Source organism: Antechinus flavipes, chromosome 5 (genome assembly GCF_016432865.1).
Source record: "Antechinus flavipes isolate AdamAnt ecotype Samford, QLD, Australia chromosome 5, AdamAnt_v2, whole genome shotgun sequence".
In the NCBI taxonomy this organism is placed as follows: domain Eukaryota; kingdom Metazoa; phylum Chordata; class Mammalia; order Dasyuromorphia; family Dasyuridae; genus Antechinus; species Antechinus flavipes.
In genome coordinates this window covers 277258846-277275448 of record NC_067402.1, presented here as the reverse complement: position 1 = coordinate 277275448, position 16603 = coordinate 277258846, and the positions used below count along the sequence as shown (strand labels likewise).

The 16603-nt window shown below is 37.1% G+C and overlaps 1 protein-coding gene across 1 annotated transcript in view; it reads right to left on the bottom strand.

Annotated features, from left to right (window-relative positions):
- STAB2 (stabilin 2) overlaps positions 1 to 16603 on the bottom strand; it is a 202031-nt gene that overhangs the window by 103456 nt on the left and 81972 nt on the right. Inside the window, exons 13-18 of the mRNA XM_051962503.1 lie at positions 14564 to 14707; positions 12588 to 12644; positions 12367 to 12492; positions 5759 to 5812; positions 4859 to 4939; positions 3181 to 3333 (exon numbers count right to left, since the gene is read on the bottom strand). Of these exons, the coding sequence (XP_051818463.1) occupies positions 3181 to 3333; positions 4859 to 4939; positions 5759 to 5812; positions 12367 to 12492; positions 12588 to 12644; positions 14564 to 14707 (615 nt within the window). The remainder of the gene's footprint in view (positions 1 to 3180; positions 3334 to 4858; positions 4940 to 5758; positions 5813 to 12366; positions 12493 to 12587; positions 12645 to 14563; positions 14708 to 16603) is intronic.

The following is a 16603-nucleotide window of genomic DNA, read 5'->3' as shown; positions in this document are numbered from 1 at the left end:
CCTTACACACAATCTTTGATCCAAGGATCCAAGCCCTCCTGGATCCAAGACACCCCACCTTTGAATATTTTCTCTGACTGTCTCCTATATGCCTGGAATGCACTTTTTCCTGCTCAGCTACTGATCTTTCTGGGTACCTTTAAGTATCGATTAAAATCCCACCTATTACAAGAAGCCCTCCCCAATGCTGCTTCCTTCCAGTGCCTTCCCTCTTTTAATTATTTCCTCTTTATCCTGTATAACTTGCTGTGTGTGTGTGTGTGTGTGTGTGTGTGTGTGGTCTCCCTCATTAGATTATAAGTTTCTTGAGGGCAGATGTTGCCTTTTGTCTCTTTTCACATTCCCAGAGCTTAGCACAGTGCCCAGCATATAGTAGACAATGTTTTTTGATTGATATAGGTCCTGAGATGTTTTCTAGCTCCGTAAACCTGAGCAAGTCACTTAATCTCTGTCTGCTTTAATTTCCTTATTGGTGAAATGAAGATAATAATAACACTTGTATCCCAGGGTTGAAAAATGAACATTAAAATGAGCATAAAATGAGATTTTATATATATACATTTACACACACACACACACACAAAAAAAAAATAAACACAAAATGAGATTTTATATATATACACACACACATACCCTTTGTGGATAGGATGCTATCCATCCACCTATAGTTAATGACCACTTCCATCTAGCCTTCTTCCCAATTCCCATGTGATTTGCTTAATACATCTTTTTCTGTTTTTGGAGCATTATTTTTCTTTAATTAATTAATATCCATTTCCCAACTTTTCCATCCTTTTAGGAAGCTTTTCTCTAATCCCAAAATGGTCCAGCCCTTGGTAAAATGCCAGATAAGATCATGGGTCTACTCTTACTTAGATGAGCCAGACAGCTGTTCCAGTTGCTCCTTCCTATGTTTTGATGAGGTAGGGGAAGTAATTTGGAAAGGTAAGAGAGGCAGGTATTGGGCTGGGGAATTGCCTTTGCATCCTCCCTGTGGTTCCAGGTTAGCTGAGTTTCCTCCCATGACCTTCTTCTTGGTAAGATGCCCGGGGCGTATTTACACATTTGGGCTATAACTTATGACCATTCTAGGGAGGAATGTGGCTCTGGGCAGGGGTGTTCTTTCTCTGAGAAGCATGCTGAATGTCAGCAGGGTGAGAATTACATCTGGTGTCAGGGAAGATTTTTTTTAAATAGAGGAGATGTTTTGCTTTGCTTGAATGAACAGGTCAGGAGACCTTGTCGATCTCTATGAATTTTCTCCAAATTCATAGAGTTTTTCTATGGGTACCTCTCAGCTGATTCTCTCACCCCATCAGAAAGTAAGCTTTTAATGACGATGGATGTTCGGGTCATTTGGAAGCTGGATTTCTTTTGCTTGCTCCTAGAGGCCAGAACAATAGCAGTGGATGGACAGAGGTGAATTTTGCCTTCATTTGAGGGAAAATGTTCTCATGAACGAGAACTATTTCAAAGTAGAAAAGACAACCTCTGAGGGCAATAAATTGCCATTCAGGGTTCAAATTTCACTTATGACATTTTCTGTGTGACCTTGAGCATATCATATACCTACCCTTCCTGGGCCTCAGTTTTCTTATCAGCAAAATGAAAAGGTTGGACTAGATGACCCTAAGGTCCCTTCCAACTTTAAATCTTTGATTCTATAGATACTATTTCAAAGAATCTTAGATTCTTAATGTTGGAAAGAGAATCAAAGGTCATGTAGCTTACATTCATATGCAATTCAGGAATTTTTTTCTAGAGCATCACTAATTGACGACATTTGGATACTTCCACTAACAGGGAGCTCACAACTTCAGGAAACAAATCATTCTTTCAAGGGGTGATCTTCAGTGTTATAAAGTTCTTGGTAATTACCAGCTCCTTTATTTTTTATAGATAAGGAAACTGAGGCTGAGAGGGGCTGTGGCTTAACTCTGAGGATCAGAGATTTAGAGTTACTTTAGAAATCACCTAATTTTAATCCCCCCACCCTCTTTTTAACAGCTGAAGATACAGATGAACAGATGATGTTTCTATAGAGGGAACATAACCTTTTCCAAGGTCATCTGGTTGTTGTGTCAGAAGACTTGGGGCACCAGTTTTTTTATAGATATCACCAAGCTGACTCTCCCAGTAGCATTGCCAACATATAGGGTAATAAACACTCAGTGACAATTCCATCTGTAAAAAGAGGGGGGTGGATTAGATACAAAATGGGGCTTGGATTGGCTGAACTTCATAGGAGCTATTATGAGACCAGAAGAAACTATTCCAATTTCGTTGTGAGAATCCATGAGGTACCAGCTGGAGAGCACTTAAGAGAAGGCACGGCACTGATGTAAAATATTGTGACTTCAATACATTTGGACTTGTGGTATCCATGGGAACCTGAAAAATATCCATATGGCAGTGTGGAACTTTAAAACATTCTGATTTCAACAGGATGCGTCTAAAGGTTACCATGGAAACCAGAGTGGACCCCAACAGGGTTCAGAAGCTCAGAGAAAAGCAGTATTTGGCATTTCAAAAATACTGAAAATTTTTTCTGTGAGAAATCAGTTTTTATCCCCATTTTTCAGAGGACAAAATGGAGGGATGCTAAGACTATAAATTACAGAAGAGGGAGTTTCTTCACTGGGAATGTCTAATATTAATAAAAATCAAAAGACTGTGGAGAATATATTTATGTCTGTACATGTCAGCCTTATAAAAATATAAGCTCTTTGGGATCAAGGACTGCTCCATTCTTTGTATTTTTTATCCCTACCACTTAGTATAGTGCCTAGTACTTCATAGGTGCTTAAAAATACTTGTTGATTGATTTTCTTCCTCTGATCTAGTATTTTGTAATTTCCCCTATCTCCTGAGTAGCACTGGTTGGTCTTTGATACATTGTGAATAAGAGGTTCTTGTTTAGTATGTCTGGGAGACAGGCTTTCCTGAAGAGCTGGGGTTGGATGCCCCCCTTCAATTACTGATTCTTTTGTCTTAGAAAGTCACTTGGATTCTCTGAGACTCAGTTTCCTTACCTATAAAACAAAAGATTGGGACTTGATGACCTATAGCCTCTTCTGACTGGTGTTTGTATCCTCTTGTGTCTCTGAAGCTGAATTTATCTTAGGTACTTCTTAGTTACAGAACCCTGGGCAAGCCAATCTGAGAGCTTATGAACCTTACCAGCTTCATGTCCCTCTGAGTCTCATCACACCGATGGGGAAGAATGGGAATGATGGAGGGGGGAATGAGAACTCCAGTGAGGGTATAAATTCGGCCATTTTTGGCAGCCACTTCCACTTCTTCTATTGCCACTTCATTGGCCAGGATTTGTCCCTGCAAAAGAAAAAAAAACAGAGCATAATCAGTTTTCTTAGGATCATAAGATCTACTTGAATTATTTTGTATCATGGACCTACAATTCTTGATATTGTTCCTGTGAAAAACAGTCTCCCAATGCAAGGTCTATCATAATTAGGAAGCATATAATAATAATACATTTTAAAGGACTTTTTAATGGAATTTCAGTCAAGTAGAGAACCCCTAGTAAGAAAAATAATGCTTGGAATAATTTCTCTTTCCTGTATTTCCCTTTTCTTTCTCCTTTTCCCTCTTCTACTTGTATATTTACCAATTCATCTTCCCATTCATCAATCTGTTCATCCAACCACCCATCCATCTAACCTATACCTACCAATATAGATCCCACCTCTGCCCTGTAATTTACAGTCTTAGAGAATTGTCTACAACAGTGAGGTCACATTCAAATCCAAATGGGAGCCATTAAATCATATGTAAACATCTCTGCTAGCGGTTTATTGGCTCACAGAATCCCACACTCACATTATCTATGTTTTATTATATTTTATTTATTTTGTTAAATGTCTCCCAATGGACACATCTGGCCCAGAGCCCTGGCAAACTGACTTTCCAGGGTCACACAGTCAGTCTACATCTTAACATGTGGCATTTCCTTTCCCCTCTGATTATCCTAGATTAAAATAGACAGAATTTTGGAATGGGAGATAAATGAGAGACAGGGAAAAGCTTCCTGTAGAAAGTAGCATTTGAGTTGGACTTTGAAGGAGGCCAGGTAAGCTAAGAGATGAAGGTGAGGAGGGAGAACAACCTAAGCAAGGGGAACAGCATGACAATAATGCAAGAGCTCAAAAACAAGAGAGGGAACATTATATGCAAATAACAACATATGCAAGTGGAAGAAAGACTGGAAAGATCATGGAAACATGGATTTAGAACTGGGAGGGGCCTTTGAAGCCACAGAATCCAGTCCCACTTATTTTATAGATCAGAAAAGTGAGGCTCAAAGAATTGAAGGGACCTATCCAGGGTCATGCATATAGGAAGCATGTTTGGCAGGATTTGATCTTATGCCTTCCTTGTTGTAAACCCTGAACAGTGCTTCCCTCTGTCATGTAGCTCCCTGATAGCAAAAACCTGGTTACAAAGAGCTTTAAGCCCCAAATTGTGTGGGGGAGTGTTGAATTTGGAGTGCAAAGGCATGGGCTCCAATACTAGATGTGGTGGTATATGATTTTGCCTCCATACATTTTCTTGATAACATGATGGCATTGGGTTATATATCTCTTCTATCTTCAAGTCTATGAGACAATGATTTTAGCAGTGATAAGATCTTGAGTTTATAGAGTAGAGAGAATGTCATGGTTAGATCTGTACTTTAGGAAAACCAATTGGACAGCTGTATAGAGGATGAGTTGTTTGGAAGAGAGAATCGCATGGGTGGTGAGAACCACATCTAAGACATCCATGGAATAACCCAGTGAACAGATGCTGATGGACCAGTCATGGGGACCGGTCCCAGTAGAAGAAAATTTGCACTTACATTGCTGGTTGTATTAAACTGGATAATCTGGTTGGCCATGCTCCTGATGTGGGGTTTGGAGATGATGTTGGCAACTTCCAGCTGAAATGAATCAAGCATGATAAACACATAAATGAGAACTAGTCATTCTATCCAAGGTGCTATTCCAAGGAAAGAAGGGGACATTTTCATCTTCTTGAAATTTTTCCCCTATAAAAATGGATCCTGGGCTTTGGTGGGATGAGGATGTGTTATCTTGAAGATTCTATTGATCAAGCCTTCATATTTCCCATGAGGGCAATGGGAAAGTTTCAGGAAGTGTTATTATTCACTAGTTTGGATTAGATGGCTTCTGAGATTCCTTCCAATTCTGAAATTATAGTTTCCCAGCAATCCAGATCCTTAGAGTTGCAAGGGATGTTAGAGGTTATCCAATCCAAATGATTTTAGCACAAAGAAAAACCTTTGAAACTCAACCCCCAAATTTTCTTGCCTGAGCTTGAAGCTTCTAGTGAAGAAGGACAAATCCACCTTCTCTAGAGATAGCTCCAATACTTATAAAGATTTTGCTTTCCTGAAGCCTAAATTTTTCTCTTTCAGGATTTTTCTCTGCTTAATCCCCATTCCATGTGACAATCCCTCAAATACTTGAATATATTTATCATATCCCTGATCATTCTACTCTTCTTCTCTAAGTTAAATATTCCCAAATCCTCCATTTGTCACATTGCTATAGCATGAATTTAAGATCTTTCACCATCCTATCTGCCCTCCTCAAACAGAAGAAATTAGGATTTCTGGCTTTTTAAAAAAAACAACTCTTTTTAAGGCTTAAAGAAAATTTCTCAGTATTTTAGTAGTATTAGAGATTTCTTGCCCCTACCTTCCTCTTGCTCCCAAGCATGAAGATGGAATACCCACCTGAGTAAATGGGACAATATGATATCGGACAAGTTCCAGAAGTTTTCGAGAGCCCTATATGGGAGAAATAGAATGCTTATTTAAACAAGAGAGAATGAAAAACATGGAGATCTTTTGGGAGCCTCAACCCAGAGAAAAAGAAGTATCTTCTTCACAGAATCACAGGCTAGAGCTAGAAAGGATCTCAGAAAACCTTTAGCTCAATTCCCTCATTTTGTGGATAAGAAAACCAGAGATAAAATGATTTTATTAGTTATGTTGGACTCTTTGTGGCCCCCATTGAGTTTCCTTGACAAAAATGTTGGAATGGTTTGCCATTTTCTTCTCCAGCTCATTTTACAGATGAGAAAACTGAGACAAAGAGGCTTAAGTGACTTGTCCAGGGTCACATAGCTAGTATTTGAGGCTGTATTTGAACTTAGGAAGAAAGGTCTTCCTGACTTCAAGCCTGGCACTCAATCCACTGCATTACCTACCTAACCCAAATACAGTGATAATATAATATAATATAATCATAGATCTGGAAGGATCCCAGAGGTCATTCTGCCAAACACTTTGATTTGCTTAAGGTTATACAAATGGCAAAGACCATTGAGTCCAGGTCCTTGATTCTAAATACATTGTGCTTGGGTGATTCTGGTGGTAAATTCCCACATTGCCTATGACATTCTTCTTTGAAAAGGCAAATCTATTTGGAATGGACCCATTGGTTATGACAAGGTGTGTTTACAACTGAGAATATTCGCTTCCATACAAAGAAGTTCTATGACAATAGATTACTGAAAGGGGTCAGTAGACAGAAGTATCATTAGGAAGAATGGAGAAAAGCTCCCTCTCAACTTTCCCACCCTCCCATTTAGTGTTGGCAATGGTAAGCAGAAGTTGGGTAGGAAGTACAGGGCTCCTGGACACCCATCCTCTTCTGGACAGCACTGAATGAATGAATGTTGTCGAGAAAAGAAACCTGGTTCGAATCCCTCTTCAACTTAATTTTAGTATTACTTTCTCTGGGTCTCAGTTTCCTTCTTTATCAAGTGAGCAGATTGGAGAAGATTACTTTCAAAGTCCCTTCTGCTTCTATAGCTACGAACCTATGACATTCCCTAGTCAATGAAAAAACACTAACCTTACCAATCCTCAACTCATTCTTGGGTGGTCTGCTGAGTATGAATATAGCTCTCTAATCCTCTTTAGCCTGAGGCTGTCCTGCACCTCACTGCCCATTATTACCAAAGTGATAGAAAAATAGAGGCAGAATTTCCTCTGAGGGCCACCATGATGGCATTCAAAGCCAAGCTGAAAGAAAGCTCTATAGGGTAGAAAAAGGATCCAGTTTTTTCTCTGACAGCTGTATTTGATGACATTTTCAAGCCATTTCAGGCTTAAGAAACAGCATTTCTCAAGATATGATATTCTAAAAACCTTTTCAGAGGTCAAAACTATTTTCAAGATAATATTCAGCAAATATATTTCATATAAAACAAAGTTCGTTGGTGGGGAATACCCTCAATCATTTTTGAGAGTGTAAATGTTTCCTAAGACCAAAATGCTGGATACTTCCCAGTATAATGGAAAGAGCTTCGGGGACATTTGTTCAAATTTTGCCTTTGCTCTTTGTTAGTTGTGTGACCTTGATCAAATCACCAAATCCTCTAGACCTCAGTTTCCTCATCCATAAAATGGGGGTAATTAAACTCCATGACCTTTGAGGTTCCTTTTAGAGTGAAATCTCTGATCTTCTAAATCAGTCAAGGCTTTGCCTCTAATTCCTAATGGGACCCTGGCTCTGTTTCTTTATCTGTAAAATAAAAGTCTATATCAAGAATTTTAAGTTGGGGGTCCATGAATTTGTTTTTAAAACATAGTCTAATTACTGGTTTTCAACATAAATGGTTTCTTTTATATCTTTATGTATTTAGAAATGTGATTTTGAGAAGGGTCTCATAGACTTCACCAGACTGACATTCAAAGAAGTTCAGAACACCAAAAAAGTGAAAAAGTGCTAGTCTAAATGATTGCTGAGGCCTCTTTCCATCTTAACAGTCCATTACCTCTCTACTTGTATATTTCTTCTGTTAGAGATTAAAAAGATAAGAGCTGCAATTATTTTAGAAAGACACGGAAAGATTTGACAAAATAACAAAGAACAAAATGAGCAGAACCACGAGAACATTGTATATAGAAACAACAATATTGTTTTAAGAACAACTTTTAGTAAATAAGTTACTTTGTCTATTATAAATGCCCAATCAACTGTAAAGAACATGTGAAGATGCTATCTGCATCCAGAGGAAGAACTGATAAATAGAAATATGTACAGAGTAATTTTACACATATATGTATACGTATATCTGTATGTATGTGTGTGTATCTCTAATGGTAGTCATCTGTAGGATTGGGAGAGAACAAAATAAAAAAGAAATTTGCATGATAATTTTGTCGTACGTTTGAAAGCAACAGCAAATTGTGCATAGTACATTTGTAATTTCATGTATAATCTTTATTTTTTATTCTAACATGTTATGGAAATACCTGTTTTATTTCATAAATTAAAAATAAAATTAAAAGACCAAAAAAGAGCTGATACTCATGTAGCATTTGAGATGTTCTACATGCACGATTTCATTTGAGTCCTGCAACAATATGGTAAAGGGAGGTGACAGAGAGTGATAGAGGCTGTTTTTGTGACTTCAATGGTTTAATGAAAATCTCAGAGAGGAAACTCCTTCCACCAATGAAAGCAGTACCTTCTTGTAATTGATCATCTTAGAGAATGGTTCTTTTAAAGTGGAGAAACTTGCTTAGAGTCCCATAGCTAAGCAGGAATAGAATCTAGATCTTCTGGGATCTAGCTCTACATCTAGCTAGCTACAATGTTAGCTCTCTATAACTTATAGATTGGAGAACTTCCTGGGACACAGAAAATGTAAGTGACTAGCTAAGGGAAATGTAACCAGTATGTATCAGAGAGATGTTAGTATGTGTCAAAGGGCTAACTTGAACCTAGATCTTCCTAAGTGGAAGATCAGCTCTATCTACTATGTCATAATATCAAACGTAATGAGTAATAATAATATTATTTACTCCATTTTACAGATAAAGAAACTGAGACCCAGAGCTGGAGAGCCTCCTCCATGGCAACAAGGGAAGTTTCAATCACAGAATCAACTCGGATCTTTTGACTTCTACGTTCAGCATTCTATCCACCAAGCCACAGAGTCTCTATCATTAGACGTCCATTCACAGGACTGAATTCAACCCTGTATTAAACTCCACTTCAGCTTATCCAGGACATGGAGACAAACAGGATACATTTCCAGGTATTGTTATTATCCCAGTGTCTTTTGGTGCTACTTTCCTGACATGTACACTCTCTCTGAGGTGATGACAATGGCTTCCTCCATGGTGGTCCAGGGACAAAATTGCTCCACTCAAAACCTACCAGTTCTCATGGTATATGGAAGGTATTTGTGGATTAAGGAGAACATTGTTCTCATATTCTATTATTTCTGTCTGCAAAGTTCAAGGCTTAACCCTCTAGTCAGTGATCACGTACACAGGGTCCCCCAAATCCTAGTATTATCTTACTACACACTAAAACTTTTGAGGTACTTTGTATATTAACCTGATAATGATGGGATCAGGGCCATATTAGATATGACTACTGAGATGTAATCAATCCTTGTGGGCTGTGCTTAAGAGAAAGCTAAAACCTCTGTCTGGAAGCATTATGTGAAAATTTTAAGTAGATATCTTTGGGCCTGGGGAAAATCAAGGAAGGAATCCTTTCCCTCGTGTCCTAGAAAACACATCTAGAGAATTAAGAGTTAGGATAATGTTTCCACCAAGGCAGTGGTTATCCCTCTTTAATAGGGTGACAAGCCTTTCCTAATTTAGCCAGGTTGGTCCTCAGATGACAGATAGGCAATCCATCAACAAAGGAAAGCTTTTTCAGCTTGTTGGAGCTTGTATTCTCTTATTCAAGCCTTCATGAATACAAAAAAGCCCAAACAATAATATACTTCTTTCTCTTTGAGGGGTGATGGAGGAAAGAGGTTTTATAATTTCAAGCATAAAGAAGATGGGGGTCTTCTTTTGGGGAGTAGACGGGTACAGTGGAGACAGCTGGGGATTTGGATTTAAAAGGCTTTGGTTCAAATGTTATTGCTGCTGTGTAGTCTCAAACAAGTCACTTTTCTCCAGGATTTAATTTCCTCATATATAAAATGGGATTAGGGGGTAGGATAGATTAAAGCCCTTTGAGATCATTGTTTCCTATAAACAATGATCCTGAAGCAGCTAGAGAGTATAGTGGATAGAGTATTAGTCCTGGAGTCAGGAGGCTCCGAGTTCAAATTTGGCCTATGACATGCAACACTTATTATCTGTGTGATCCTGGGCAAATCATAACCCCGATTGTCTTACCAAAAAACAAACAAACAAACAAAAAACCCCACAAAGAAACCAAAACCAAACCCAAAACCAACTCTTCCAAAACACCACCACCACCATCACCATCACAATGATCCTAAAATCTTTAAGAATCAAAGAAGGAGACCAGTGAGAACAGATCTTATCAAAAGGCAGAATTGGAAAGACAAGTGGGGAGATAGATCTTTTTTTTGCCCTTCTTGGTAGCTTCCTGAGATTTGCTAGCATCTTGTCCTTTCTCTCCCCCATGGCCTGGAAATATCTTTGATGTGCATTTAAATATTTATAGATAAGTTTTGTAAACTCACTGAGGGTTGAGCTTTTTTGGCTTAGTATTTGTATCCTCCATTTTGGATATATATAATAAGTGCTCAATACATGTTTATTGATTAAAGATAGGCACATAGGCTTTCATGTAGCATATACTCAAGTGCACTCTTTAGTCTCAAAAATGTTTTAGTGTTTTTTGTCTCTTTATGAATTTTGAAGTAAAGTTTAGTTTAAAAAATTAAGTTTGAAAAAAACCCAAACCCAAATGTTAAAAATTGCTTTTACATGCAATCAGAAAAAATACTTAAAGTTAAAAAAAATGTATTTAGTAAATTTAGTTTCTTACTTGTACTTGACACAGAAAATACCTTACTTCTTATTTTTCCCTTTTTTCTTTCTCTCTTTCTTTCTCTCGCTGAGACAGTTGGGATAAGTGACTTGCCCAGGGTCACACAGCCAGGAAGTATTAAGTGTTTGAGATCAGATTTGAACTCAGGTCCTCCTGACTTCACGGTTGGTGCTCTATCCATTGCGCCACCTATATATTGCTTCTTATGATGGAATATTCAATAAATGTTTTAAACAAAAATTCCTTGAGTTCACACTTTATAGAAATGTAATAGCCATGTCTCTAGTTAAATGCGAGGGTAGGTGTGGATGAGTGACCTGAAAGGTGCCAATATAAAGAACAAACCTACAAGAGAAGCTTGAACACCAAAAATAAATTGGGAAGCTAAGGCTTTAAAAGAGAACTTAGGAAGAAAAGATTAGGAAAAGACTGAATGATCCTCCCAAATGGACTGTTTTCTATTCAACTTATTTTTTACGAATTTATTTTTTTAACTACTTTGCTCTAAAGCACTATCTGTAGAGTTAGTATTTGCTTAAGTTTTGCTTAAGTTGATCTTTTAACAAGAATTATTTTTACATCTGAAATATAGAAAATTATGGCTTTTTATAGTTGCTCCAACATAGCGCCATCTTCTGTTACTTTAGAAAAAGCACATATTTGGAAGGTTAATCAAAAACTTGGAAGTGCGTTCCTGCCCCTTGGTGGTAGTGACTTGAAATGCAAGGAAGTAAATATCCAAAATCTTTTCCCTTTAAACTACAGAAAATAAGGGCCAGAATTATAAATCACAGATAAAGAGCTAGAGGGACTTCAGGATCCATTTAGACCAATCCACTCATTTTTACACATAAGGAAACAGAGGCCTAGAGAAATGAAATGACTTATCTAAGGTCAAGAAACTAGTTAAATAGCAGAAGTAGGATCAACTGGCTTCAGAGCTGATGCTCTTACTTTAATAAAATTACCCAAGTTAAATACTGAATTTTTTTTTTTTACTAGAAAAACTAATATCAATACATGTTTGACTATGGATTTGAGAAATTCTTTCTGTTTTTTTAAAAGTATGTATCAAAAAAAATAGCCATGTTTGTTAAATAAAATCAAAACAGTTGAAGATTAGGGGTTTAGTATGGGAAGTGATTCAGAATCCATCTAGTGCAACCCTTTTCTTTTTACAGAGGAAGAAACTGATGTCTAGAGAAATGAAGTGACTAAACAAAGGTAATATATTAATATATAATAATTATTATATAATTATAATAAACATATTATAAAATTATAATAAATATAATATATAATAAACAAAGGTAATATAAACAAAGGCTGGATTTGAACCCATCTTCTGATTCTGAATCGCTTGTTCTTTGTCTTGAATGCTGCTATTACTAGTTATCTCATCATATAGTGACATGACCAGGATCACACAGATAAATAAGTGTTTGAGGTTGGATTTAAAGTCAGGTCTTCTTGATTCCAAGTCTTGTATTCTATTCTTTCTACCACTTTGCTATCTGTATTAGTTAGGATGTATGGTTCTATGATTGTACCCCAATACCTCTGTAGAGAGGAGATAGTCCAGAACGCCATCTTTCATGTTGTTTAAGGCTTCATCAGTTGGAACAAAGACGGTATAAGGTCCACCAACACCATCTTCATCTAAGGCTTGGCCCACGTTTGTTACCTGAATTTGGAAAAGGAAGACTTATAGACAATCAAGCCTGAACACACATTTGAAAACATTCCCCAAGACTTCATGGAAAATATGTAGAAACCTACCTCCAACAGGGATCTGAATCTGCTGTATCTTGGCTGTAGCATTGCCATTATGGTTTGCTTAGGAGAAAAAAGACAAATAGAACTATTTTACCAAAAAAATCAATGAGGAAAAGATGTTGTGCATTATTAAGCATTAAAGCTATAAAACATCTGATTAGAGAAATATTTCAATATTGCTGAAATAGCTTCCAGGTCATTCTATAGATGGAGTTAATTGAGTCGATGTTGACCAGCTATGGCCCTCCTGTGCAAGACATGTTGGGTAAATTCTCAACTTTTAGGCTAATGGAAGAGATTACCACAAAAATCAACTCTGTTGAATATTATTATTTGTTACCTCACCATTTATCCTACTATCACATTTTTGTTCAATTTTCATTGCAAATATATTGGAGTGGTTTGCCATTTCCTTCTCCAGATCATTTTCTAGGAAAGGAAACTGAGGCAAATGGGGCTAAATGACTTGCCAAAGGTCACACAGCTAGGTAAATGTCTGAGGCTGGATTCAAACCCAGGAGTTCTTGATTCCAGCCCTTGGGCTCTATCCATCACATGACCTAGCTGTCCTTATACTATTATCATCTGGGAAAGCTGAATTCTGATAGCAGTTGTAGCCCTTGAATTACTTGGGTCTCTTCTGAGATTCCTATGGAGACTGTGAATGATAATCAGTTTTGTGAAAGGATTTTAATGGTTTGTGCATGACTCAGTTGCAAAACACACTGAAAGAGGGCTGGTTTAAGGCATAGTTCCAGTCCCACTGAAGTCATTTACTATCCATGTAATCTTGAACAAATCACTGACCTTATTGGGATTCCGTTTTTTTTCAATTGTATAAGGAGAGATTTGGGCTGTATAATCTCCAAGATCCCTAATTAATTCTAAATCTATTGTCTCAGATTTCTCCATCTTAGTGGTTACCCAGTATCTACTGAATGAATTTGATTTAACAAGCATTGACTTAATATCTACTGTGTACCAGGTACTAGGTTAAGCTTTAGAGATAAGAACATAATGAAATTATCTTTATCTTCAAGACACTTATAGTCTTCCAAGAATCATCAGAAGTCATGCAGAGGATTAGATCAAAATAAATGCAAAGAGATCTCCAGGGCGACTGGAACATCATGGGTATTTATAACTAGGAGATTTTTCTTAGCCTTGGGACTCTAATTTACCTTATTTCATATTTTTTAGAATTCAAGGATTTCAGAAAGGAAGAAACTTTAAGGCCCCTTAGGGGCACTTATTGTGTTTTTCCATATACTGTATTTACCTGTTCATATGCTTTATCTCCCCCTGCTATTTGTAAGTCATTTCAGGCCATAGACTTTATTTTTGAGTATTACTACAATAGATGCATATTAAATTATTAATTATTATTATTAATTATCCATATTTGTTGAATGAATGCATGGATAAATCCAATACTGCATGAAGTAAAAATGAGGAGCATAGTGCTAATAGTGGAAAGTCAGCTTTGAAGTCAGAGGTTTTGGGTTCAGGTCCTGCCTCTGACACAGATGGGCAGTGTGACTTTTACAAGTCATTTAACTCTCCCAGTCAATTTTCTAAGACTATAACACTGAGGAACAGTTGGCAATTTGTTTTGATAGAAGGAGTTACTTCACTAGGAATTTACTAACCCATTGAAATTATACTTCTAGCCAATAAAATAAACCCTTTCCTTCTTTGTGCCTTTTTGTTTAGATGTTGCTCTTCAGTGTAATAAAAAAAGGATCGTGGAATCAGAGATTTAGAGCTGGAAGAGATCTTCAAGATCAGCCATGTCCATCTTTCTTATTTTAAAAAGGAGGAAACTGAGGCAGAGGTTAAGTGACTCATACAGTGTTACATGCCAAGTGTCAAGACAAGATTTGAACACAGGGTTCTTGACTTTAACCACTGTATCTTTCTTTTCACTTTTTCTTTCCACCAAAATGTCTAGGTTAACATTTTTATCTCAGATTTCTCACCTCTGAGCTGCTCTCAAACACAGGTGCCATCTTGTCCATGGCCTTATCGATGATGTGCAACAGTCCATTGGAGGCAATTATGTTCCCTTGTACAATCTTCCCTTTCTTTTTTCCTCCACTGAGTTTGAGCTTAATTTGATTGTCCTAAAAAAGTGAAAGGAATGGCTGCTAAAAAGCATTGTATAATAGAAAAAAACATTAAACCAGAAGTCAGAGGACCTGTGTTCTGGACTCAATTTTACTCTTTATTAACTCTCTGGTCTTGGGTGGCTGGGCATTTGACCAATAAATGGGGCATCTTTTCTCCCACAGAGGAAGAAAATTGTATAGGGTTGGGTCACATTTCAGAAAACATCTACAATTCCATCACTCCCTAGTGGAAAAGAAAATCCATCGTTTATTGTCAATATTGTCTCTGTAGTGTTATTTGGTGAGAATCGTGGGATCTCTGTGACTCTACAATAACACTAGTGATGATTTATATGCAGAATGTTCTGTAAAAAGATATTTGCAAGAAAATGAACGATTTGGAAAGGAGATGGGTTAGTTACACATTGGTTGGCTGTTGTTCTTTGTTCTTGAAAGGGAATAAAATGACATCACTATTTTGGGGTCAAGTATGTCTGACTGAGGCCGAGGAAAAGTGACAACACTTGGGCATCCCAGTTATAACACCAGTATTCATGGAATATATAGAAGATCTGAAGGCAGACTTCAAATATATTGGATCATTTGCTAGGGAGAAGTTGCGGGATGACATTGATAAAAATAGGATAAGAATAAGAAGGCCGTAGATGCATCATAGGATTGAGAGCTGGAAGAGATATTGGAGACCATCTACTCTTCACCTCTACACTGATTTTAATGGCGAATAACTGAAAGCAAAAGAGATCAAATGATTTGCCCAAAATTACAAGATGGTAAGTGACAGTGTGATCGTATAGACACCATAAGGAGGGTCTATATTGATGATATCACAGATCATCAACGTGTCCAAGTACAAAAGTCACATGGCCTACCTAAATCTCACTTTCTTTATCTAGAAATGGAGATAATTATTCTTACAAAGTCTTATTTCTAGTGCTTTCATAAAAGGGCTTTGAATATTATAGAAATATAAGATATGAATATTATATTTACCTAGATATTTGGGAGGAATGTCCCATTTTAGAAGTGATGGGGAGAATGAATCTTCATGGGAATAATGACAGCTGAAAAATCTCCAGTGAATTTCCTTCAAATATTACTGGCCAGAAGAAGTGGGGCTGACAATGGCCTTTCAAGAAGGAGGGAGTCTTAGTTTGCTTTTTTTTTTTTTTTTTTTAAAGCATTAGGAAAAATGGAAGGTTAAGTAAGAGGGGATAGATAAACTCCAGCAATCTAAAATAAACACAGTCTATTTCCTTTTCCTTAAAAGGAATGCTGATCTTGCTTTGTACCCATCCTACCAGGAAACAGGTTTCATGCTTAAATTTTTCTTTCCTGTTCTCAGTTGAATGATTGCTGTCTTTGGCAACACACACACACACACACACACACACACACACACACTCAAATACCCCCATGTAACAACTTAGGCTTTCCCTCATGATGGATAGTCTTCCTGAATTGTTGCAGCCCAAACCTTCATCCCCCTGTAGCCCAACTAGATTCTAGATATGGCTGAGCTAGACCTTAAGAAAGAGGTAAGAAGGCTATCCCAGGGCTCATGTCTATTTCAACTGAGAAAACTAATAATAATAATAATAATAATATATATTTATGAAGTACTTTAAGGCTTCTATGCATTCTATTATTTCATCCTCACAACAATCCCATGAAATAGATACCATTATTATCTATTCTTTATACATAAGAAAACTGGGGCTGATAAAGTTTGTCACTTGCCCAGAGTCACATATTCTGTGTGCCAGAATTAATGAAAGAATCTTCTTTTTTAACATTATTGCTTTTTAAAAAAATGATAAAGTCGGGCCAGTAATCATTGATTTCACACAAAATCAAACTTAAAAAATAAAGTGAGAGAGAAATCTATATTAT